Here is a 27782-nt window from a genome sequence, read left to right on the forward strand (position 1 = left end):
TGGTGAGACGAAAGTGGAAATTAAAAACAATTTTAAGCTAAATCTGTATTTTCCAGTCATTATTGACCATCAGTGCCACTGTTCTTCTTACCCCATCTGTCTAGAGCCCTAGAATCCCTATCCGAAGGGGTAGGGTTTTTGGCTGTAGAATCCTTAATACATTTAGGTCCCTGGGAAATAGTCTCTGGATCTGCAGTGGGATTTTTAAAGAGAAATTTGTGAGAGTCAGGTAGTCTGTAGTATCTGTCAGGCTTTCTAGCAGCAGGTGGTAAAGTATCAGGGATAAGGCTGGATTCCATGAAGACATCATCTAAAATATCCAGGACAGGGAGAAAAGCTAGAGGCCTATGCTAAGGCAAGTCTAAAAATTCCCTGAGTCTCTTTTTGGACTGTGGGTAGTCCTGGCATTCCCAGCGGAAATGCTCTCTTAGGGTATGCAAGGTTTCACCAAAAGAAAAATCCTCTTGGGGGGGGGGGGTCTGAGGGAATTAAGTCTTCTGCATCTGAGTCCTCATAGGTAGATAAGGGTATATCCAGGTAATCACAGGGGTCAGAGTCTTCATACTCATGGGCTGAAGAATCAGAAGGAAAATCAATTCTTTGTCTTTTAGAGGGGGAAGGCTGGCTTCCCCCAATTAAAGTAATAAGGACTTCAGCCATTCTAAGCATTTGTTTCTGTGGCATGGAAGCCTGAGAATGTGCTTTGGTCATGGGTTTCCTAGGTGTAGTGTGAACTCTCGGCCTGAGAATTTGGGTAGATTTAATCATTAATGAAGTAGTTCATTCGATATGAACATCGGAAGGTCTGAATACACCCTCAGAAGCCGGTGCCTGCACAGCGGCTCCGGACCCATCCAAGGTACAGACATCCACAGGTTCCACAGTCGAAGAAGCATCTCCTGGCATACCGGACTCCAAATGGGTCTCAGTAGAGGCCTGCAAATCTGTAGAGGCGGGTAACAGGGGCTGTAAAAGTGCCTCACTGTGTACCGGCGGACTGGTGACTAGCTTAACGGAAGCGTCGTCGGCAGTTTTGGACATATGCAGTCTGTCTCTGTATCTTTGCAGGTTTTTTGGAAGATCAGTAGTCGGATGGCTTACCAAAGCCATTTTGGAATACTGAGAACGAGAGCGAAAGAATTTTGAGACACAAATAGCATGACGAGGAATAGTTCGGGCATTGAACAAGGCACAAAACCAACAGTGAGGGACGTCGTGTTCTGGGCCTAAGCAGGTGATGCAGTGAGAATAAAAATCGCTGTGAGGTATTTGCTTTCCACAGGCAAGACAATTGTTAACTTTTTCTGACATCGGTTAGAGCAAGAAAAAAGGATCCCCAACGGGGTACTTAGCTTTAGAAGACTTCAGGTTTAAAACACACAAAAAAAAAATTTCAGGTAGCTCCCAACCGGCACTTGAGAACTGCTTCTACTTCAGGCTCCCGCAAAGCAAGAAAAACTGATGTAATGGCATCGGCTGCATGTTTTATATCCCTGATGACCTGACGTCATGGATTAAGCAACAGCATCCGACACAGAAATCTTAAGACTCTGGTATTCGGGCTGACTGAGGGCTACCTGCAGGCAGACAACCCAAGTGCGATGACTGCAACAGTGAAACACGAAGAACATCAGGTTGTTGTTTTCAGAAGTTTTAAACTAGTGGATTGTAATAATATGTGTCTTAATTTACCTACTGTGTTGTATGATATGTAATGGTTTAACGCTAACACAAACAATAAACTAAAAACTTCTAATCCTAGACAGGACATACACGACACTCACACACAATTGAGGATTGCCAAAACACGTAAGACATGTCTTTGGTCAGAGTTAATGGAGCACCTGATGAAAACTCGCTAGTATACAACGAAGACTCCACACAGAGGCCAAACACAATTATGCAGCAGAGCTAACCACTGTGCCAGTGTTGCAGTGGACATGTTGAAGTTTTAAGAAACTACTTTAGGCAAATTAAAGGCAGACTGGTAACTTTAGCAATTTACATATTTCAGTTGTACACTTAGATTCATAGATTCATAGATTCATAGATTCTTACTAAGCTAACTGCCCTTGCGAGCAATTTTAAGCTTAGCCAATTATCCGTTGTGAGACTCAAACCCTGCACCTTGTGTTTGTAAGGCAAACACCTTAACCATTAGGCCACCCTCCCAACCCGTCACTTAATATGATTACTTTAAAATAACCAATCCTCACAGCAACAGGTGTATATTTTCTTATTTCTTGCAAAAGTGATTTCTCTGCACAGAAATAAAATCTCCATTTGGTTTAAACAAGCCAATATTTGCTGTATTTAATAAATGATAGAGACAAAAGAAACTATCATGTTCTTACTTTCAAATCAAAATACTGAAAACTATTATAAGGTTACAACTGAAAATGCAACATATGCTCACTGTATTAGTAATTTTCAATATTTATGACCCAGTTTTTTAAGTTTATCTATCTTATGACCTACAACATGAATGAAAGCAGTGGAGTTGCAAACAATCCCCCAAAAGCAATATGCATGTAAATTAAAGCACTAAAATGAAGTTCATTCATATCAGAATAAAAAAAAATTACAGACAAGTTAAAACAAAATGATAAAAATGAAAATACAACACTGAGTCCATCTAGTCAAATAGCAAATGATGTGAGAAGAAAAACTGACCAGTACTAATTCTCTAAACTAACTAAAATAACTAAATTGTAAAACGAACAAAACCTCAGATATTCCTTACTATACTATAAAATAGAGCAAAAAAGTAATCAACACTATAAAAAAGATTAGGAAACATCTCAGAACTAGAATAGAAAACTGTTCGTGAGAGATACACTCTAACATAATTCACATAATTCACAGAAGTCAGTGGAAAACAATAACCTAACCTAAAGTGCCACAACAGAAAAAAAGAATACAAGGAAATACTGCATTAAAGATCTTGTATGACAGAAAGAAAGAAATGGGATAGTGGCTTGTGGTGAAATTAATTCTCTAAACATTCTGCACAATATATTCCATGTATCACATACTAGAACAACAAATATATTACACAATATATAGCTATATTTACACACGTGCACACAAACATATGCACTCACTAAATTATATATATATATATATATATATAGTTACACTTCAAAACATCTAAAACTCATAACATCGAAACTTTGCATCACAACATCGAACACTACAAATCACATGAAAATAACATCCTCTCCACCTAAAACACCACCAAACTAACAAACAATTTTTACTGTGTTTCTGCAGGGGGCAAGCCCCGCTACATTCCCCATAAATTAAATATACCAACATTGAAATCGCACTACAATGGGATTAATTTCCTAACCCCAATGTATCGCGATCACCATAAAGAATGTACACATAATGTCTATATCTCTTACCTGTATGGCTTAAAAAACACATACAGAGTGGCAAAATAAACACTATATAAATAGTATAAATTCCTACACTATATAAATAAAACTATATAAATAAAAACTACATCTCATACTGATACCAGAAGAATAACAGATTAAACTGACATTTATACGTTCATGATACACTATTCCATATTATGTATTTTCGATGTTATGAGTTTTAGATGTTCTGAAGTGTAACTATATATATATATATATATATATATATTCTACCTTCGCAGACGAGCGCGAAGAAGACCGACAACGAACTGAGCTCCAGAAAGACACATCGAAGAGAAGACCGGACGAATCGCGCGAGTGGCAGAACATCGACAATGCAGAAGACCAAGACAGAAGACAATACGACGACCCACAACACGGATGAAGGCAGAGGAGACCGTGGATGGACTGACCGGAACCAGGACCGACAGATGGCCGGGCGGCCGACGGAAAGATGCACGGACTGGGCAAAGTAGGGGTGGAGTTAAGTGTGTTAGGGTAGGGAGCGATAGGTGGGAGTGGGATGGGGTGGGGGATAGGGGGGGGGGAAGGAAGGGTGGTTTAGGGAGGTTAGGTAGGTTGGAGTTAGTAGGGGGGTTAGTTAAGGGTTAGGTTGAGTTTAGGGAGTTAGGATAGGTAAGTTAGTTAGGGTTAGGGTTAGTTAGGGGTTAGAGTTAGGAGGGTTAGGAGCAGTAGGTAGTAGGGTGAGACGATAGTTTAGGACCTAGGGGTTAGGTTAGGTGGTGTGGTTGTGTTGTGTTGTGTTGTGTGTGTGTGTGTGTTGTGTTGTGTTGTTTTTTTGTTTTTTGTGTTGTGGTGTGTTGTGTGTGGGGGTTGTTGGGTTTTTGTGTATTTATTATTGTTATTTCGTTGTGGTTTTTGTGGTTTTGGTTATTTATGGACTGAATGTGGTGTCGGTGATGTGTGTCGGTGGTGTTGTGGTTTTCGACTATGTCAGGTAGAACCATATATATATATATATATATATATATATATATCTACACAGACGTATGTATACACACAACCACAGAAATTAAATCAACTACACATTTGATTACAACGTGATGAATCAAATTCAATGCATCAAATTCCAATCCATTAAAAAAATACCAACACAGCAAAAACACAACTCTCATGCATCTACAAATGTAAATATACAAAACTGGAGATTACAAAACAATGAAAATGACATACACAGTGTTGCCCCACTGACCTGCAATCTCCCAAATAAATGAAAATTGGGATTACACACCACACTTGCAATGTATACTACCTCCTTAAAAATCAAAAAACAATCTATTTTTGTAGTGAGACAAACCCTCCATACAGCCTTATACCCCTGTAATCTTAATTCCAAAACAGCTATCAATTGTGAAAACAGCAAAATTCTTCAATGAACCTGATGCAATTAAAAATGCATCAGATCACTGCTTCAAAGAAAGAAGTAACTGAAAAGATGAATGGCTCCCATATTATATGGTGTTTGTTTATTTGTACACACACACACACACACACACATATATATATATATATATATATATATATATATATATATATATATATATGTATGTGTGTATGTGTGTGTGTGTGTGTATGAACTGTTACTGTCAGAAAAGTGTTTTTAACTACCATAATCTGCTGATCTGAACAATACTCTCTCTCTGTCTCTCTCTCTATACAAACATACACACGTGGGTGTGTGTGTGTATATGGATCTAAGTGATAACACTGAAATACCATAAAGTCGAATGCCATAAAGCTGTGACCATATGATCGAATTGCCAGAACATCTAACAGCACTAAACAACAAAAATCTATGTTTCTGCAGTGGGCAACCCCCCACACCCCCTGTATATTATATATATCAACTCTCAGATCGCAATACAGTGGGAAAAATGTACATTCCCCATTCCCCACTGTACTCCAATCTCCATACATAAGCTTCAACATTCCGGAAATTCGATCATATGCTCTCAACCTTATGGCATTCAATGTTGTGAAACTCTGATTTTTCTGACATGGACCCATATATCTATATATATATATGTGTGTATAGATAGATACATATATAAAAAAAATTAGGTTTATGTCACATGGCTCATGTATTCAAATGAGACACTGAGGTACGGAACGCGTTCAAGTCGTTTATTGTACATTAACACATCAGGAGCTGTAACTGGAACACACATACACTTCAAATGTCACACGCTTACTGACTGACTCATTACTTCTAACACACTCACATACACATCTCCATTCAAGCTAGCAGTCACACTGAGTGACTGTACAAAATGGTACTGATCTTGCACATACTCGGTAACGTATATGAACTTGCTCTCTGACTACAGTGGCTGACTAGGTACAATATACATGCTGATCTACAGTTTACCTGTAGCATCAATGTTGACTTGCAAAATACACAAGTCAGTAAAGTCTTGCCCAGCTAACAAATAGTCTGTATAGGCATTTGTGTACTGAGGCAAAGAAGTAGACTAAAATTCTTATGGATCAGGTGCTTAATGCAGACACATTTGTCTTCACACAGTGGTGTAACTAAAATATATAGGTTCATAGGTTAGTACTAGTGTGTGCTCTTATGGGCCATTTTAAGACTAGCCAAACTTCCCATCTCAAAGGTAAGAATCAAACCCTGTACCCTGTGTTTATAAGGTAATTACCTTAACCATTATGCCAACTCCCAAACCCCATATAAAACAATGACAAATGTTATTTATTTATTGTATAGCACTAATGGTAAGGCTGCCCAACATGGGACTTAGCTTATAGAAAAAGACTTCTTCTGAGGGTGAGCCTTCATTCATTAAACAATTTAATAATGTCCCCAAAGGCCAACAAAAATTTTGTTCTTCCCTACAGCACTTGTTAGCATCATTTGTTTTCTTAACCATATTAATTGAAAACAACATAAAGGAGAGGCCTAAATATGACATCAGAATAGACATATCTGGAGATATAGTAGTACTTACTATTGTTTGAAAGAAGAAGGTATGCAATGAATTTGGGTGGGCAAGTATGTGTGTGTGTGTGTGGGGGGGGGTCAAAGTCTTTAACAGCTAAGCTAAAAAGGCAAATTTGAAGGTCTGTGGAAGTGTGATCAATTAGTGTAGATCAAAGATTGGACTTGGTACAAGAAATGGGGGGGGGGGGGGGTAACAGGAATAATTCTCAATTGTTACTTAAAGAACATCTGAGGTTTTCAACACAAAGCTCATGAAATATATTCAGATAGGGTGACTGCAGGGTATGTCACTGGCCTGGAATTTGAATTACACAGATGCCAGTTCTGGGCTGCATCGGGATTTTGCCATTTTCCATAGACATCCTTCATAACTAGCCATATTAGCATCCTGAGCTGCTACTATGACATGCAAAGCTGAATCAAGAAAATTACTGCAATTAGGTTTTACAGGATGTTTGATGTGCCTTTTTGGTGGCTTAGATCTGTAACACTGCTTAAGAACTTTGTGAGAACAGTGGCACCTTTGAAAAAATCTCAAAGGCTGTAACAGAGGCCTCCGGACTTTCTAAGCTGGAAATGTCAAATATGTTATAAGAAAAAGTTTGATAAATTGTGTGAAAAGTCATACTGACCCAGTTTTACTATGGGTAAGTTCAGATGAGTTTGAAAGTAATTTAGGCAAATAAAAACACTTTCTTCTTTTTTTTCATTAAGATAACCCCAAACCTCAAAGAATAGTTAACCAAAACTGATGCAAACTATTATCTGCTTTATAAAATATATGGCAACTAATTAGAATACCTGCTGTAATACAGAGTAAATCTCACGAGTTTGACCTTTAATCCATAAATATTAGTACAATCTAAACTAACTAAACTTTTGTGACTTGTTATTTTGTAACACATTTTATTCCACATGGTAATTGCTGCGGTATGGGCTCTTTTAAAGATGGAGGGCAAGGTCCTGAATCTGCTTTACATAGTGTTTCCTGTGGTGGCCATTTAAAATACTACTTAGTCACTCAGCAGCTGTGTTGTTGTAAACTGTAATTCTACCAGTAACACTGTATGATATTAGAATATGGAAGAGTAAAATGGCATTTATGTAGGCTGGTCGGAAGATGTACACTGGGCAGGCAAAATTCTGTTAACATACAAAGGAAGGTAACTGCAAGGAAGAAACAAATTAAACACTCATCTAATAACTCCAAACTGAAAAGCAAACTTCTTTTTACATATGGCAGTAACATCAAAGACATATGTAAGATAGTACAAAATAACTGGAACATTCTAAGGAGTGATATTGGCCTTAAAGATATAGTAGCTGAACGTCCCATGTTTCGTTACAGAAGGAATAACAATCTCAAGGACTTGTTATGCAAAGAGGTACATTTGGATAGGAGACACACTCCTGAATTTAATATAGGCACACATCCCTGTGGCAATTGCAAGGCTTGTAAATACATCAACAGTGACATTGAATATCAACACCCTGATATGGGACAAAAATTCACATTTAAAGGGAGGGCAACCTGTAGAACTAAACATCTGGTGTATATGGCTAATTGTGAACAGTGTGAATGTTTTTATGTAGGGATGACAAACAACATGTTGAAAGTCCGTATTTTACAACATATTAGCAATATCAGAACAGAACAAGAGAGTAATGCCTTGTATAGGCATATAAATCAATACCCTACGCACACCTTTAAGTTTAGATGTATAGTAAACATTGCAGTTAGTGACAGGGGAGGGGATATTCAACACAGAACAGCATTAGCTGAATCCAAATGGATTGTAGATCTCAGAGCCCATAGACCACCTGGGCTTAATGATGTCTTACCAATTAAACCAGTGTTACAAAAAAGGCGGGCTTTTAAGAGCAAATGATTGGATGAAATGTATTTTAAATATGGCTGTTTTAGTGATGTTAAAATCATGTCTGATGAAGGATTGTTCCGAAAGCGCTTACTTTTATTAAAGAAGAAGTTTTTAAGAACAGATTCAGTGGTGACCTGTACTTTGTTTTTCTGCATTGTTTGGACTAGTACTACAGGTCTTTGGCATAACTCATTATTTTTGGTAGTATGAAAAGCAAACTAGTGCTAGAGCAATATGCAAGTTCTGGAATACTGTACGAGTACATATTTTGTTGTACAAATCTTACTTTTAACGTGCAAATGGAATGAATAAAAGAGTGCATTAAGGAGGTGTATGCACTCCTCTATCAGAGTGTGAGAAAGCAGCATTTGGTAAGGAAACTCACCATAACATTAGATGTTCAGATTATCACTGTTGCTATAACCTTAGCTATATGGGTTATATCCTGCACAGGATATGACAACCGGCCAGATTCCAGGGCTTAAGTGCACCTTTCATGCACCCAAACCACAGACAGCTCAAGGAGAGCTGAAAAGGTCAACAGCCTGGGCATCAAGCCCTTCAGAGCATTCTTACTACCAAAGACAGCTACTCTTACAGGCGTTCAGGGACTGACGCTCTGGTAGTATTTCTCTATTGCTGAGCATGTAAGTTCTCTACTGGGGGAAAATATTTCCATTTTTTTTTTAATTTATGACAGAAATGTAACTTTCTGTTAAATTACTCATTTTACGCTAAGAAAGTATGTTTTATTGGACTGTTATGTGAGTTTCAGTCACTTAACAGTGAAGTGTGCCTTATTTTTGTGTAAAAACATTATTAAAACCATAATTCTTTGCTTTTCTTTTTAAAACATTTGTTAAATATATTTTAGGGGCTGCGGTAAGTGTATGTTGTACTTTATTATATATTTCATTGCAGGTATGTCACACAGTCATGGGATCTTATGCAACTGTCATATGTACACAATATTACATCACAAGTGTGGATTATGTTCCATTGACAAATATACAGATGCTACATTGGTAGTACTGCATTACACTTACCTAGTCTTTATTTTTTATTGGGGGGGGTGGCAAGTTCTAAAACATTCTGCTAATGAATTTGCTGTTGCTCATGTTTGCTCTATCTGGAGTATAAGTTCTACGTCAAAGTTTTTTATTCAGCATTTGGTTAGATGTGACTCATCACTAATGCAGCACACAGTTATGGAAGCACATGCTGCTCATATGAAGGTAGTACTGCTTTGCAGGTATTCTGCTTGGATGTAGGATAAAATGTGGCATACCTCAAGGACACTGTAATGCATTTTTTTCAAGCAGCACTTATTTTTGGGGAATTCTGATTGGGCAATCATGGTTGTGATCACTAAATCAGGACCTTCTGCAACAGTGCCACATTTTCTATTCTTTTTTTTCCTTTGTAGTTACCAGATAAACTATTTAACAGAGTTAGCTGTAATGCAAAATAAAAATGTATGATCCCAGAAACATGCAATTGTGTTGATGGGAGGGTGTGCTACACAGATTCATTGACTGTTACTAGGCTAATAACCCAGGGTGCCTTTCTAAGCCTAGCCAAGTTTTCCTGAAATTATAATGATGTCCTGTACACAAACAGGACATTGAGGGACGGGTTTTTACAAGCTACTTCTGTCCATAAGGGACATGAATTCCAAGCCAAGTATACATTTCCTGCTCCCCATCCACTTGTCTAGATTGTGCTTAAACTGGGTAATAGATGAACTCAGCTTCACATGGATGGGAAGCCTGTTCCACAGGAGGCGGAGTCTCTGAGACACATATCTGTCTCTCCAGCATGTCTGTTTAAGTCACAAAGAAAAATTCTGGTCCCTAGACCTTGCATTTCTGGTACTCTTTGACTTACGAATATGTAAGAGGTTCCTAAGTGTAGGGTTTGCGGATGCCTTGGAAGCCAGGAATAGATCACCCTTCAGCAATCATAGGAGACTGAGTAGACGGAAAGGGCTTTAAGGTGATCTGCATAAGGCAGGTTTGTTACATCTTGTATTCTTTTTGTAAGGAACCTTTGAGGTCACTCTAGTTGCTGCATATGCCTGGTCAGGTACATACCAAATGGAGGACTGTACTCTATGATTGGTCTGATAAGGGGAGAGTACAGTACAGTGGGATAATGCAGGAAAATGGTGTACTTTGAAACAATTTGGTGCAATTTCAAAAATCCTGGGTATGCCCAATGAATGGCTGTTCCATTTTCTGGAATATTTGTTCAAAAATATTATGTTACTTATGGCGTTACAGATGTGCACCCAATCACTGAAAATTGTTAAACTGTGATGTTGCTTGTAGCGTTCATAGTTTGTTTTGTGAGGTAGTTCTACTACTGAAGCATTCATGCTGGTAATGAAGGGAACATTTGAACATGTCACACAGTATTGCTTAGCAATCTTTTTATTTCATTGTTTAATTAAATGATTTTTAAGAGGGACTCCATTTCTAGAAGTTTTTATACATAAACTCCATATGCATAATATCCTGGAAACACATTAAAGTGTCTCGTGGACACCTTGCATTCCACTGTCAGTGCATGTGTATTCTGTTTCTGATGCAGCTCCATGGTTGCATCAGATAAACAGGAAACAAGGGAAAATGATGCACCCAGTTCTGTTTAATGTATTTTGTGAATTGTCTTCCATTTACAGAATATACTCACTGTATTACTGGTATGGCATCACAGCTAACCACACAGTCATGAAAATCCATAAGACTGTCTTCTGGGCAACAATACTTCATGAATGTGTCTTAGGGATATATTGTGATATGATGATATGGAGACATGATTATGGATCACTCAGTTTTCTACATAACATATTTTATTAGGCTACAAATAGGGTTAACAGAATATAAATAAGATAAAGAAAAATCTATTTTCAAGGAAGATGCTGCTTTAAAGAAATAATGTAATGGAGTAAATCAATTAGAAACAGAATGGGCCCTACCGTACAAATACCTGGAAATGTTACCAGATGGCCACCTCAGTTTTACTGAACACAACTCACTTTCACAGAAAACATATTTAGAACAAATAAGTCAAGTGTATGCAGACAAGAAATATTTTAGAAATTAAACAAATGTTATGAAAGTCTTATTAATTTGTTTTGAGTTTGTTAACTAGGATAGAGCACTGATCCAAGTGGACCCATTTCAGTCTCAGCCCAGGGTAAACACAACAGATACATGACATTATATGCAGTGTATGACAAAATGCAATATATACATATATATTATATACAAAATGAATATCAGAGATGGTTTGAGTGTATATAGGCAACAGACACATGACATTATATACAGAATGAATATATATCCATGCATTACATATTAAGTGAAAATCAGAGGTGTTAAGGTGAAATAACACAATGAAAAGTCGAGTCAGAGCAAAGTATGTAGAGGAAAGAAGAGTATGAAGAAGGTAAGTTATATAACCAGGAGGATAGCAGTTGCATTTTCTTACAGTGTTGAAATGTGCTTTTATTTCTGATCAGACAAAGGGGTAAAAAGAATGATCTTTAAGAAAAGAACAGACAGATTCCCACAGTTTTGGACCAAAGACTGAGAAAGCATGGTCTGTGCACTGAAGCCTAATTTGGGGAGGGGACGGTTTGGAGGAGAGGACATGAGTGATTAAGATGTCTAAGGCTGTATGTTAGTGCATCTCTGAATAGTCTGGAAGCTAGTGGAGGGAAACTGCCGTTCTTGATAAGTTAAATTAGTTGAGCAGCAAGCAGAAAGTCAGCACATTGTTTCACAGGCAGAAAGTTAGCTTTTACAATGGTTTTGCAGTGGTGTTCATTTCTTGGGGAGAGAGTCATCATCATCTTCTTTTGGCTGTTCCCGTAAGTGGTCGCCACAGCAGATCACCTGTTTCCATTTCTTCCTGTCCTCTGCATCTTGCTCTGTCACACCAACCACCTGCATGTCCTCTCTCACCACATCCATAAACCTTATCTTAGGCCTTCGTCTTTTCCTGTTACCTGGTAGCTTCATCCGTAGCATCTTTTTCCCAATATACTCAGCATCCCTCCTCAGCACATGTCCAAACCAACGTAATCGTGCCTCTCTGGCTTTGTCTCCAAACCTTCCAACCTGGGCTGACCCTCTAATATACTTATTCCTAATCCTGTTGACCCTCGTCACACCCAGTGCAAATCTTAACATCTTTAATTCTGCCACATCCAGCTCAAACTCCTGCCTCTTTGTCAATGCCACTGTCTCCAACCCATATAACATAGCTGGTCTCACTACCCTCTTGTAGACCTTCCCTTTCACTCTTACAGGTACTCATCTGTCACAAATCACTCCTGACACTCTTCTCCACCCATTCCATCCCGCCTGTACTCTCTTCTTCACCTCTCTTCCACACTCACCGTTACTCTGAACTATTGACCCCAATTATTTAAACTCAACCACCTTCGCCACCTCTACTCCTTGCATCCTCTCCATTCCTCTATCCTCCCTCTCATTCACACATATATATTCTGTCTTAGTCCTGCTGACCTTCATTCCTCTTCTCTCTAGAGCATATCTCCATCTCTCCAGGGTCTCCTCCACCTGTTCTAAATATTGTGTCTGAGATGGACTGAAAGGTGGATGTCTTTTTTGTGGTTCAGTGTATCTGAGAGTTACACGGTTATGATAAATGTGTGTTATGATGCAAACATGACGTTTATGGCAAATTCTAATAAATACTTACATATTTGTGCACTGTGTCAGGTGAGCTTATCAGAGCAGTGTAAAACCATTCAGTTTTACTGTGTTTGTATATATAAGTTTGTGCCAGTTGTTTCAAAGAAACATCTCATTTACACAGAGGATTCAGTAGAACCAGTCCTCCTCAGGTGATTTGCTATCTAAAAGTATCTGGAGGTTTCAAATGCTTTACTATCCTCCACAGGTTCCATGATATATTAATGCTGCTCTTTTCATCTTTCTTCCAAAGTAGCAACAACACACATGTCTAACATAGCCAATCATGCTTTCTTGAACAACAGAAACTGATCTATTCCTCTATTTGGATATGTTCTTCTAGAACTTGAACAGCAGCTCATAAACTTACCTTAATACCTTCCTACACCTCTCCATAACCTCCAACTTCTTATTCTTCCATTCACTCCTGTCCTTACTATTATCAACTTCTCCTTTGGTCTCCTACATCCTCTTTGATCTCAAAAACTGTACATTAAATGCAGACTTCATTGACTTATTTTCTTTTTGTTATATTTCAGTTTAAACTTATAGTACTAGTATTATCACTTCTATCTACGTTGCAACGCAACGTGTCACTTGTCATTACATTTATTCTTCTTTATTTGTACTGTCCTACTGATTCATGGAGTTTACTCCACAGGACTCTACTTAAAAGTGGCTTATAGCCAATTGTACTATCCTGGTCAACAAATGTAAAGAAATAAGTGGTCTCATTAAGAAGTGTTGCCTTTTTGTCTAACCTTATCTGCATCATGTATTGTAGGACTTCTAAATTTTTGCAACTGTTAAATTATGCATTTCCCTAGGTCATGCTGAAAGTGGTCAGTTTGACCAGTATATTTATCATGTGAACAAATAATTAAAACATATTTAAAACAAAACAAAGAATGGACTATTATGCTTTACTAAATACAGTTAAACCATGTCAGAATGAGCTTTTGTATTTCATGTACTTGCAACTTATATTAACTTGATACATTTTAGTTTCTAGTGTTTGGGATTATGTTTAATGGTTTAAATGTGTATACCATGAACTAATATTTAATTATTAAATGTTTGCACAACTTTACATAATTTCAAAATTTGTTAATGTACATCTGTAGTAATCCTCTCTCTCTTTCTCCGCTGACTCTAGGCAACTAAAAATCCTCCAAATGCCTGTAACTCATTTGTTTACTAGTTGGTAGAACTAAAGAAACAGCAGCATGATTTCCTTCTGCCATAATACTGGGGCAAAGGACTCTCTCAGAACTGCCCTGTCACCCCCCCCACCCCCACCCCAGAACACTCAAGCAAAGCCCATAAACACACAGCAAGCTTGTACCAACATATCTGATTCATCCTCCAAGGGCTGCTCCTCGGATTTTTTTTTCTTCTTTTCAGAACAGGCATATTGAAATACTTCATATCTCCACTGGAGGTGCTGCTGGTAACAGGCGCTACTGGCGTCCTTACTCATTTGTCAGCAGAAATGAACTAGCTCTAGTTTAATATATAGTCCTTTCCCTTGGCCAATCTTGTCCCATCCAGACATGGATGACTTGCACCCCCCCAACACTTGCTCTAATTGGCCATCCATTATGATTTATATTGTTCTGATGTAAAACGTGACTGTTTCTAAAAGGGGTACAAAGTATGGAGCTCTGCAAATATTTTAAGTGTGGATCATTTTGTCTACAAATACTCCCACTTGTAGTCTTTTAATAGCTCATGCTATAAACAAAAGACCGAGAACTTGCATATGCGATAATAAAGAGACATAGTTAAGAGCATGTTCAACTAATTCATTTTCGTGGCATAATGGTACTTCCCATCACTTAGCTCACAGAAGGAGGGTGACCTTAACTGCTGTACATAAGAAGTTATAAGGCAAATGAGACTTTCACTGTATGGAAAACGTAACACTGACTTTATGTTGTGTTAACAGTGGCATCTTTCAGCTGCAAGTGCTAATAGCAGCTGCTAAAAGACCATGCGAATATTTTCCAGTCTGTAACAAAGATTTTAATTTTAGCTTTCACAATAAACTGATAAAGCACTTAAAATATTCTTACAAATAGGATCATAGGTGTGTACTAGGCTAATGGCCCTGAAGCCTTTACAAGCCTAGCCCATAGGATTGCACTGGCATCCACTGCTTTAGGCATGCTGCAAAATTATTTTACTAATGATCCTTGGATTCGAGCACCGCCATTTGACTGCACTTTCCTGTAGTCTTGTAAACTTGAATTAAAGGAACTTTTATGATTATTTTTATCTAGCATGCTTTTCAGTGTATTTATAATATACCTCTGTCCCGGGTCATGGCAGGTTTCCTTGGCCAAGCTTATCTTAATAAAATAACAAAACAAAATACAATAAAATAAATAAATAAACAGATCCACAAAAAACTAATCAAGCAAGTAATAAAGATGTGCTGTTTGCTAGTGAAGCAGATGAGAGAAAAGTCTAACTTCTTCCCTACAGTAACATTCCTTGTGTTTACATAAAGACCCCTGGTGACATTCCAGCAAACTTTTCAACTGTTGCTGACTTTGCCTCTCATTTTTGATGTCTCCCTCATAAAATTTTGGATTTTCTGGTAAATCATTGAGGATTAATGTCAGTCAATAATGCTCTATGCATCTTATTGTTCAGAAAATGCATGCTGGTGCAACATTTGCTGCACTATTAACTTTTAAGTGAATTAAAGTAATACATAAAAATTGTCCCTGATGTTGGGTTCATGGGTTCATAGGTGTGTACTAGGCTAATGACCCTGGAGCTTTTACAAGCCTAGACCATAGAAGTGTCCTGGCATCATGCCACCAGACGTTAGTTCCCAATGCCTCTATCAAGTACAGCCACTGCAGTGATCCCCAGGGTGAACTTTCTATTACCCATCCACTCATCAAGATTTCTCTTGAAGTGGGACAGCAAGGTGCTCTGCTTGACATGTATGGGAAGTCTATTCCAGAGCATGGGCAGTCTCTGGGTGAGGAACCTGTCCCTCCAGCATGTTCTGCTGATTGTGGTAATGAGGTGTTATCTCTAGAGCATGTGGTGCGGAGGGACTGGGATTTCTTTAGATGTAGCATTTCTAACAGAGCTGGGTTAGACATGACTTTGTAAATCAAGCAGAGATCGCCTCTAAGTAGGCGATATGAGACAGTGAATAGCTGGAGTCTTTTGAGTCTGTCCGTGTAGGACATGTGTTTAACGCCTAGGATCCTCTTCATGAGGTACTTCTGTGGCCTCTCCAGCTGTTGCAGGTGTCTAGTGAGGTACATGCCAATGGGGCATTATACTCAATGACTAGTCTAATGAGGGAAGAGTAGAGCGAGACGGTGACCTCTTTCCTCCTGGATGCAAAACCCTTGGTAATGAGATGTGCAACATAGAAGGACTTTCTGACCACACTGGCAATGTGGTGGTCGAAAGTGAGGTTGCTGTCAACCTGCATCCCCAGATCTCTTATAACGCCTTCAGTGTTCGGTGGGCTCCCATCAATGTGGTAATTAGTGGTAACTGAGTTTTTACCAAAGGGGATGATGACGCATTTTTTGGCGTTAAGCTTAAGGCCATGGTTTCAACACCAGTCATTGGTCTCAGTGAGGCCTTCCTGTAGGATGTCTGCATCACTTGGTGAGTTAATAATGGCTCCCAGTTTGCAGTCATCTGCAAACTTGGTCAGCCAGAGTCTTTTTGTGTTGGCCTGGACTTCTGAGAAGTAGATGCCAAACAAGAGAGGAACCAGGACCAATCCCTGTGGGATTCCACTCGTGACTGGTCGGCAGTCTGACTTAAGAGTCCACTACTTTCACACTGTGTATTCTATCTGTGAGCCAATTTGAAACCCACCTAGTGATATAGGGGTTGATGCCTAGTTTAGTAAGTTTATCAATAATTCCTGAGTGAGGAATGGTATCAAAGGTGGTGGGCAGATCGAGGTAGGCTATATGCACTTGCCTTACCTTCATCCACAGCTCTGGTGACTGACTCAAAGATGTCAACCAGGTTGAGTAGGCATGATCTCCCTTTCACAAAGCCAAATTGTGTGGGGTCTAGAGTATGGAGATTTCCTATATCTTTGTTAATCAGGTTCATGATGATGTGCTCCATAGCTTTACATATCAGACTCGTCAGGCTAATGGGGCAATAATTCCCAGGGTCTGTAGTTGCTCCCCCTGTAGCAGTGTGCCTTTCAGTAGGGACAAAGCCTGTGATGACGCTGTGATGACGCTGTGACTGAGCAGGGCACACAGACATGGTGCCAGTTCTCTTTGTAGGTCATGTAGAACACAGCCAGGGATATTATTGGGTCCCATGGAAGCTGTATTCCTGGCCTTGGACAATGCAGCTTTAACCTGCGCTGCAGTAATGCTGGGCAGCTAGCATTCTTCCGGTATTGTGATTGGTCCTTTGGGAGGAGGGGGTAAAGTTGGCACTGAATCTGTCTGCCAGTATGTTGGCAATATCTGTTGGCTCAGTATAGGAGGTAACATTGTGCAGTAACTCAGAGCAAATCTGGTTATTGCCATGGAGGTTCCTGATATAGCTATAGAAGGCTTTGCGGTTGCTTTTAGTGTCTGCCATAATTCTGCCTTCATAGCTGGCTTCAGAGGATTTGATGAGGGATCTCAACTTTTTGTTGAGGCTAATAAGGGAGTTTTTCCAGTCTTGGGACTTCACCTTTTTCTACAACAGTTTCTTCCTTCTGTTGTAGAGTTTATTAATGGCAGGGGACAACCAGATTGGCTTCCTTTTTTTTGGAGGAGAGTGCCTTGATTCTGTTGGGTATGGCTAGTTTCATGCATTTATGTACACGTTCATACAGTGCACTGGTGTATGTTTTGGCAGTCAAGCAGCTATGACCTTCAGACTGCATTTATTTATACTTGTTACGGTGGCAATTTGGTCTTTGGAAAACTGCCTAAAAAAGGCACTATAGGGGTGGAAAGAGCCTTAATCAGTACCCGGAAACCCAGGAGTGACAGATGCAGGCCATCTCTGGCTAAGCATTGAGGTCTGTCAATCATGTAATCCCAAGCAGACAGATATTGGATCCCCTTAGAATGACACCAGAAACTTAGCCAATTGTTGAAGTCAATCATTTTTTGTTTGTACTGTGGTATCATTCTGGGTGACAGAAGGATACTGCTCTAGGCTAGTGTCACACCTGCCTGAGCCACATAATCCAAGAGCTCCACCATGTTTCTCTTCATGCAGTCCAGGGAGGTGTGTCTCAGGTCATTCACACCCACATGGACAATGACGGAGTCATACTTGTACTTGTGGAGTGACCTGAGTGCGTGTGTTATGTGCTGGATTCTGGCACCTGATAGCTGACTGTTACCTTCTCCTTATTCAACCTAGTGAGTGGGACATCTGTGTACCTCACTATTGAGTCACCTACGATTAGTGTATTGGGCAAGGTGTTTAGCCTCTGGGGCTTAGGTTGAGGGGCACACTATGGAGGTGAGCTATGTGTCCTGTGGTCTGTGCTGCGTTGTGGTGGTCAAGTGTATTTCTGTCTTGGAGGTCTCTGCTGTTTGGGTAAATTTCTACTGAGAGTCTCCGCGAAGGTGGGTGTGTGTTTTGTGTTTTTATGCGAGAGCTGTGATAGTGGGTGTTCTAGAGGGCTATGTGTTCCATGTGATGTGGTGCACGTGTTGAACTTCTCCTCTTGGTCAGCTAGTCCGGTCTTGGCTGGAGAGTGCAAAGCTTCCAATTTGGTGATATAAGTGCATCTCTCACAAGTCTGAGTGTTGGGAGGTAAGAGAAGAAGGTTGTCTGTGTACATGAGGCAGTTTCTAAACTACTTCAGAATGCCCAAGTGCACCAGGTTACTAGGAGAAAGCACAGGGAACTGCCCTTTAATCATGCCAGGAGGGGTGATCATAACTACTAAATACTGGAGCTATTTCCATGAAGAAGAACTAGTGCTGATAGCACTTAGGTGTGCCACAATAATAGCTACAAAAACCTGTTTAAGTGCAAAGCGATTAGGCTATCTGAAGTGCAAGAGAGAAAGAACTAGCAAGATCTAATGGAAAAACTGAACAGCAGACTTTCTGGCACCAAAATAGTTTACCTCAGCTCGGCACTGCTGCATGGAGCTTAAACAAGCAAAAACGCGGGCTTGCGTTTTGGTTTCAGCCCTGATTCTTTAGCAAAGTAGATGACAGGTATACACTCCACGGAGATGAAAATGAGAATTCTGTGCATAACTGCACCTATACTTCACAAACTTCTTTATAATCTTTGGCTTGAGCAGCTGTTCCAAAATGACACTGAGTACTGAGGATAATATTTACATCCCTTTTTTTCTCATTTGAAGGCAAGATTACTTGTTCTATGTTTGTTCATCTTTCTTTTTTCCACAAAAGGTCAAGTAAGGATTGGATATTTCCCCATATGTATCCCGCATGTTCCTTGGAATATAAGTTAATGTATGAATGCCGTTGCAAAACTGGAAATATGTCTGTTGTTTTGGGGATTTCAATATCTGACAAGTTTATTCTGTAAAAATACTGTCAAATGTCATGGTTCAAGGAACTTATTTTTGCACTACTCAAGGCAAACTTTTGATGTCTGTTACTGAAATGTATATATTTTGATACAATATTTTTAATACTCAACTGTAGGTATGAAAAGGAGCTTGTCCTATTGCAAATATATAAAATTAAAGGAAGTGACATGTGGAGGATCCAAGGAAGGATTACTGCTTTAGTAACTTAACAGTTAGAGGAGGGAAAAATTAAAAATTTGAGAGATTGTGAAATAAGCTATACTGCATCTGGGTGCATATACTGTAATCTACCACAGCAGAAGGAAACCTACCTTGTACTCACTGTAAAAGTGAAATGCCTTTCTGAATGCCATATGCTTAGTGTCGTTTCAATGAGAGGTCAATGGAACAGAAAAATGTGGGCTTTACATGACTCTGTGCTGTCATTTTGCAATATAAAGCAACCATACCTTTGCCTGGAGTCTCATTTATTCTGGGATTAGATACTTAACTATTAATACAAGACATTAATGGCCTCACACACTGGCATGGAGGGATGAAGCCCTGACAAGTATGACCGAGACAACCTGAGTCTGACTAGCAAATCAGGAACTGGAAGGACCAAGGCAGGGAAGCTAAGAGTGTGTGGCCTATGCCAGCTCCTCCATTTTCGGGGATGGGAAGTGGTAGCACTCACTGCATCACTGATCCCAAGAACAGTGATGAGGGATTGCTGTTAGCAGCTTTTGAGTAACAAATCTCATGCTGCACATAGGGCCAAGAAGTATCCTTGTGTGCATGAAGCAGCACACAACAGTAATTCTTGGCTGTGGTTTAGCAGCAGCCAACATTAACTGTAGGGAAAGAGCAAGGAGGGAAGAGAGGGGGCCTTCATGACAGTGAAGGCCTGCCAACTCTTAACTCTCATTTCTAAAGGGAAATGAGTGAGTTAATTATCTCTTGCTCCTGCCCTGTCTTGGATCCAATGAGATGTACAGATTTCACCTTGGCAAGAGAATGAATGAACTGGCTGTTGTTCCAGAGGTGATTGGAGCTGATTGGCAAGGTCTGACAGCTGGGGTGAAGGTAAAAGGAATATATACAAGTAATTTATATGGTGGTCTTCTACAGACAGCAGTGTCTACAACTTTGAGTATACTCTCCAGGTTAGGAGCTGACTTTATGTTTCCTCCAGACTCTTCAATGTCATTTAAGGTGGAAGACATGCTCAATTCTGAGCCTCCACTACTCAATTTACAAACTCAAGTTGTGGGGACTGGAGGGGCATTTCTTAAATGGATTTGGGGAAGGTTTACAAGCCCAACCTTGTGGTAGTACTCCATCAAAGAATGGGGCTGGAAGTGGGACACTCCCACCATTCCCCATGCTGGACACTTTCAACCAATACCGTCATTTCTAGAAGCAAGGCAGTCAGGCAGTTTTCAGACTGACATCTGCAGGTAGCTACACTGAATTGTTGGCAGCTATGGAAATGTTACACATTGTGCTCCTTTTCCAATTAGTAGAGACAGCAGCACATTATTTAGTGGCTACATTAACACTTAGAAGGTTTTGCTGCTTTAGACACAGAACATGGGGACTTCACAAAGTTAAGTCAGGCTCAAGTTTCAAGCTATGTGAATGTCAGAAAAGAGCTGGTAGGCTCAGGGACATGACATACCCTGCTAGATGTAGCATGCAATATCCCCACCATTACATGTGCCAGCAACAAGGCATCATGGATACCCTTAAAAACAGGAACTCTACTGCAATAAATTGGAATGGAATAACATCAACCCAATTACAGCCACACAAAGGAGGGTCCTCGGTATTAGATTGTGATGTATCAAAGATGCCTTTTAAATTACTGATGTTGACTCCTTGACAATTTCTAAAGAGTAGAGTATCCGTGGCTTGAATGAGGAGTACAGTTTTGGGCTCTTTCAAAAGCTCTATACCAACAGCTTGATCCTAAATGGAGTCCTAAGAGGTGTAAGATGCAACACCATTTTTAGTGACTCACAGACAGCACAATAAACTTTATTGCTCAGAAGATCAGAAGGCTGTGGGTTATGTTCACATAACAGATATAAGATTTCATGTTCCAGCACATATACAGTGCAGCAGCATACAGGAGGTGTTGAGTAACTAAATCCTTCAACTGAGACATTAAACCAAAATCTCATCTACCTGAAGTAGTATTAGCTAAGGTGGATAAAGTATCCCATGGCACTAGTTCAATAAATGGAAGGAGAATATTCCTGGTATTCTGACTAAATTACAAGTCTTCAGTATGAATACCACCTCTGCTCTACCCTGAAAATGGACCATGCCTACTGGAACCAAACCAGTTAAAAAAGTAAAAATAAAAATACATAAAATGTAAAGCATCTGCCTTATTAAAGCAGAACACATAACACATTATATAAACATAACTACAATTTTACTTAATTATTTGTTTTAGAATTTTTGTCAGATATATAAATCAAATAATGTGCTCATGAAAGATTATTCTCATAGGTATATCAGTTTTGCATACCAGTTTAATTTCTTTCAAATACTCACCAGCATTTTGTATACTGGTCTCAGATGCTGCACTACCACATCAGTTTGAGCATCTCGTGTAGTGTTTCAAATGGACGGTGTATGACCTGAGCTGGTTTGGCTCTGAACTATTCGTGTTATGGATACAGTGGTGGATTGAATTATTCAGACTATATAATCTATGATCCCTTTGTAAATAAACCATCACACTGGAACCTCTTTCAACTAATAAACCATGAGTAGTCAGGAAAACAATTAAAGTTAGAGTATCCAAGTAATTTATTTTACATTAGGCTGTTGAAAGCAAGACACTTAAAAGAGTATCAAAGAGCTTACTGTAACTACAAAATGCATTCAGAGATCACTAAACTTTAAGGAAAGGTGATACATTACTGTGAAGCAGTTTCCTTAAAAATTGCATAACTTAAAATTTCTCAAGGGAATGGTAAAGAACAAAGCCCATATCACTACATTTCTGTTTAAATTAATTTAAGATTACCTCTCTCCTCATTACAAACTACTGTTTAAAATAGCATTTTCGGAAATAATACTGGTTGGTATGTCAACAAGGTAACAGAGAGCAGTCACAGTGGTAAAGAATACGGCATCAGAGAAATTCTATCAGCTTCTTGACAGTAAGACAGCAGATGACACAAAAATGCTCCTTCAGACTGCAAAGCAACATCAGAAAGATAATGGTGATAGATGGCAGTTGCCATTCGTAAGGGATGCTGGCAACAATCTGCTGACTAATCCAGAGGACATCAAAAGTAGATTGAAAGACTACTTCAAGAAGCTTCTATATGGGGAAAACCCTACATTAGCTGGATATTAGGAATGAGTCCATATGGGCATTCATGGATTTGGAAAAATCATATCACAAGGTCAAAAGAAAGCCAATTTGTACAGTATTGCAATGGTTCAATGTCCCTCAAACATTGGAAGAATTAGTCCAGGGACAAAATGGCAAAAGTACAAACAGTGTTTGGTCTCAGAAAGGGGCTCCCAGTGGAGTGGGTGTATATCAGGGCTCAGCTCTGAGCACTGCTGTTTATATTGGTGATGAACTACATCAGTAAACAGGTTGGGAGGACAGATCATTAAAGCCACTGTATGCAGACAACATGGCACCACAGACAGATTGTGAACATGAACTCCAGTAAATGAGAGAAGATCAGAAAGCAAAACTGAAGGTACATGGGATGAAACTGAGTCCAGACAAAACAATTGTCAAGGCAACAAATATGGAATCAGAAGAAGGTTATAATTAAGACTGAGGGGAGAAGAACAATGGAAAAAGTTAATAGCAAGTACCTGGGAGATGTGGCTGAAGGGAAAGAATAAGGAGGTCAAAGCTAGAATTAGAGGTACTGGTCCATTGGTACAAAGTGTCAGGGGTAATGTGTTACAGGAGAATGCCAAAGAAGTTGAAAAGCAAACTGTATAAAAGATTTGTCTGACCAGTGCTTCTGTATGGTACTGAAACCTGGGCAATGAAGGTACAGCTGAAGAAACTGTAGTGATAAATAAGAAGTGCTTGAGCTAGGAAGTAGGATGTGCAATGTGGGACAGATGAGGAAATGAGGACATCAAGACAAAAGCTAATGTAGCCTCAATCACGGATCCAGAAGGTCAAGGAGAACAGATTACATGTGCAGTAAAGCAGAAGACAATCTGGTACAACAGATCTGGGTGAGACAAGAAGGCAACAGGAGATGAGGACATCCAGCCAATGAATGAACTGCAGGAGAGAACACCTCAGGCAGGTGGCATGACTGTCAAAGGAAGAAGAGTAGCTCTGAATAGGTAGAAGTAGCAACTGTTGATGCAACGCCCTGTCTCCATTTCAAATGGGGAAAAGGGAGAGAACAATAATGAATCTAGAAGGAAAATGTTGCACTTGCAATGCTTCAAAACCTTAATCAAATTTACACTTTAAGAAATAACTGTTTTACTACTAAATGAAAGGACGGTGGAGACTCTTCCTGGACATATACTTTAAAAGTTTAATAAATATCACCGACTGTATCTACTAATGAATTCAGGACCAAAGAACACAGAATTACACCTCTCAGCTGTGGAATATCTAGATATCTGCTTAATATTTTGTGTTTGTTCATCATAAAATCTGTGGTTTTCTGGGAAATCACTGAGGATTTAAGTCACTAAATAATGACTAGCATTTCAGTTTCAGACTTCATACCCTTCAGAAAAGACATGTTCTAATGCAAAATAATTAATACTAACAACTTTCTAAGTTTCTCAGAGCAACATTTAAAATCTGTCCCTGATCTCAGGCCTTTGCACTCCCTTCCCCCAATTATTTCTGGCTTTGTCCAGAATTCTAAAAAGTTAAGAGGTATGCAATAAGGACTTACAGAAGGTAGAGCTGTACTTGTTTTTTGTCTTAATAACATTTGCGGAACATTGTAACAAGAATCATATGTGTAGCAGTAAGGCATGACAATCTGCAGCAAACATTAAATCTCTTCAATGTATAGACAACAGTCAATAAAAGCTAAGTTAATTAGGAAGAACAATATCTGAACATTTTGATTTTCACATCAGTCATTTCTGAGATGTTTAGAATCTGTCTCCCAATCTTTAGGGCATGTGTAAAACACACAACAGAATCTCAGTGAAGAAGCAAGCAGACGCAAAAGGAAAACAAAAGGCAACACATCATTACTGCAATGTCACACCGGGTTTTTGCCACCTCCAACAGGAACTCTGCAAACTGAAATAAGCCTGCCCACGTGTTTTTTAGTTCTGAATGATGATAATCTAAAAATAAAAAGTTTGATTACAGCTTTCCTATAGATTTGTTTTGCTTTAATTACATTTTTGAATCTGTAATTAAGCCTCAGAAGCCTACTGTTCTTATGTAACTTGGAGAAAATATCTGTTGTTCAGCCAATTGATTTCATTTTTAGTATATTTTTCTAATGGGAGCAAAATATCGCCTTCAACAAAAGAATGAACCTTGATGTCCTTCTTCTGTTACAGATTATAACCCTAAATAACATATTTCATAATTCATTTTTTTCTGTAAGTTTGCGTTATTTCCTGGGGATGGTAAAGAACAAAGCCTTTACCACTGCAATTATATTTAAATTAATTTAAGATGACCTCTTCCCCTCATTACAAAACACTATCTGAAAACAGTATTTTCTGTTTTCTAAAACAACACTGGTTAGCTAACACACAGGGTAGCAGCAGCTGCTATGGTAAAGAAGAAAGGTCAGAGAAACTGTCTGGACAGTGAGTCTGTAGATACCCCAAAATAGCTCTATTAGGTGTGTTCTGTTACTTATTATTATACAGACCTTTTTTTTCCCATGGGCCTCCCCTGAAAATGGGCTGCAACCCAGCTGGAAATCTTAATAATTAAAAAGTGCCCCATAAATGCAAGTTTTGTATTACAATACTGATATGAATATTTTTTTCAAGTTTGGAGAAACATGAAAAAAGATAAAAAACTTTATATTTGAAAACAGTTACAGTTCTAGTAAAAAACATTTAAATCCATTCTACATGTGGAGATGCATTACGTAACTTACCCTCTTCTGCACCATTCCATCTTCTCCTGCTGACTCCTTCTCAGCTTGCGTATCCTTCAAAGCAGGCAAATGTTTCTTATGTGCTGGCTCTCGGTTTAGAGTTGTGTATCCTACATGTTCATAAATTGGGTTTATTGTCATCTTGGCAATGTATTCTGCTGCCTTGGTTTCAATATACAGGGTAATCAATCCATCTGTCACCAAGTCATGAATAGACTCGAACCTCTTCTCTCCAACAAAGTGCTTTCCATCATAATAAAGGCGGAAATTTCGAGTTTGGTTTCCAAATCTGCAAATGTGAAACCGTGAGAGACAATCATATGAAAAGTTAATCTTTTTTTCTGAAAGAAAAACAGAACCATACCCAGTAACAAAAAGGCTTTTACTGTAAATATAAAACTAAACCATAGAGCTAGGAAGAACATATTGGCAAATGAAGACAGATGGCTGAACCACTACTGCTTGCCCTAAAAGGAAAGTTTTCATTTTTTCCTAAATCATTTTCATTCTCTTCATTAAAGCTGTTGAAAACAGAAAAAACAGCATTTCTTACCCTGTTTCAGACATATTTATTATCTGTTTTTAAATGTCCACAATTTCTTTAACTCTGTAGACTCAATAATAAAAGCTTCTAAAAAAGTTTATCAATGCAATGGCTTAATGCTGCTGTCAGACCTCGACACTCTACTGTTTCAGTAGGAAGAGGCCATTCAGGGTACCATTCAGCAATGCTGCCAATAATTACAGTGTGGGAGAATGGCTGCCAAGACTAAGCAACATAGGACAGAATGGCACAAGGGCAAGCATTCTTTATATCAGGCATATAGCCAAGAACTTACTCTCCAGCCCAGTATACAAAGTGATTATATGCCATGGTTGCTAAGGTTTTCTTGTAAGCTAAACCTGTTTGCATGCGAGTCATAAACTTGGCATGTAGAAGCTTTAGCTAAACATCTGCCTCTTAGCTTGTAATGCAAAATTTCAGTAAAATTAATTCTATGCTGCTCTACAAACTAGCATTTGCTGCTACATGCTCAATGTAAAGAAAACCATATTATGCTTGCTACTTAAAAGCTAGGTTTCTTAAAAAAACTAAATCCCACATTATGCTGCATAAAAATGGTGCATAACTGCTTTCAGATGTATAAACCATAAATATAATCCAGCACATTTGTGCAGTAACAGTATCTTCATATTTCTATTTTTGTTCAAAAGACATTGAATGTGATTTTTTCCTATGCTACACAATGGGCTTAACTGCATGTTATCCTTTACTTATATTACCAACTCTGATGCTGTAGAAGGAAACCTACTTTACTCAGCCCAAACTGTGAGTCTCTGAACGCTAGCAGAGGTAGGTTGCTAATTTCCTTTTGTCAGCATTTCACTGCATCTGAGCTGCCTAGGTCACTCACTGACTACACTATGGAATTAGAGAACGGAGAAGGTGAGTTCTACATGTGTGATCTACCTTCTCTGTGAGTTTTACATTTGTGATCTACCTTCTCTCTCTCTCCTCTGAATTCTTACAGTCTTGAAGTAAGTATATTTCGAGGGTGAATGGGTTGTGCAGGAAGATTTTCCTCTTGATTTTTTTGTAATGTGGTTTGCAACTTCCAACAGCCATCAAGTACTGCTGGAAATAGTAGTACTGGTGCAAGATTATGCTGAGGTGCCTTTTAAAGGCAGGACACTGATGATAGTTTGTCTGCCAAAACACAGACGTGCACAAAACAATATCTTCCTTTTTCCTACTGCAGTTAGATGCTTATTTATGCTAATGGAACATCCATGAAAGAGAGCACTGGTCTCGAACATTCATGTTTACAAAATGATGCAGTCCTTGACCCATTTCACAGGGTAGTAATGCATTAAAGCAGTATTTCCATGTAACCAGCCCTCTGGTACCCAACTGCATTTCTGAATTCAAGTCACTGGCATCACACAGAGGGCTTGAAATTCTACATTCTGTAGTCAAATAGGTGTTAAAATGTGTGCTTTAGCACTACTCTTCCAATAACAATACTTCTCTTCAAAATCAAACAGCTGTACCTGCTTCTAATTTCTCCAGATGAAAAAAAAAGATAAAGCAAAAGTTCCACATCTCTTCAGCAAATGCACACCCTACTTCCCACACATCCTAGGAAAAACATAAAAC

At 38.9% G+C, this 27782-nt stretch overlaps 1 protein-coding gene across 4 annotated transcripts in view; it reads right to left on the reverse strand.

The window, feature by feature from the left end:
- Positions 1-27782, reverse strand: part of CHN1 (chimerin 1) — a 1979161-nt gene that overhangs the window by 837936 nt on the left and 1113443 nt on the right. For 3 of the 4 annotated variants that reach the window (XM_044075564.1, XM_044075565.1, XM_044075562.1), the window contains one exon: positions 25625-25913. In XM_044075564.1, the coding sequence (XP_043931499.1) occupies positions 25625-25913 (289 nt within the window). Of the gene's footprint in view, positions 1-25624; positions 25914-26177; positions 26251-27782 lie in introns of those variants that run through there. The other variant, XM_044075566.1, reaches the window with a different exon arrangement.

This window comes from Protopterus annectens, chromosome 6.part1 (genome assembly GCF_019279795.1).
Source record: "Protopterus annectens isolate FY-2018-M chromosome 6.part1, PAN1.0, whole genome shotgun sequence".
Taxonomy (NCBI): domain Eukaryota; kingdom Metazoa; phylum Chordata; order Ceratodontiformes; family Protopteridae; genus Protopterus; species Protopterus annectens.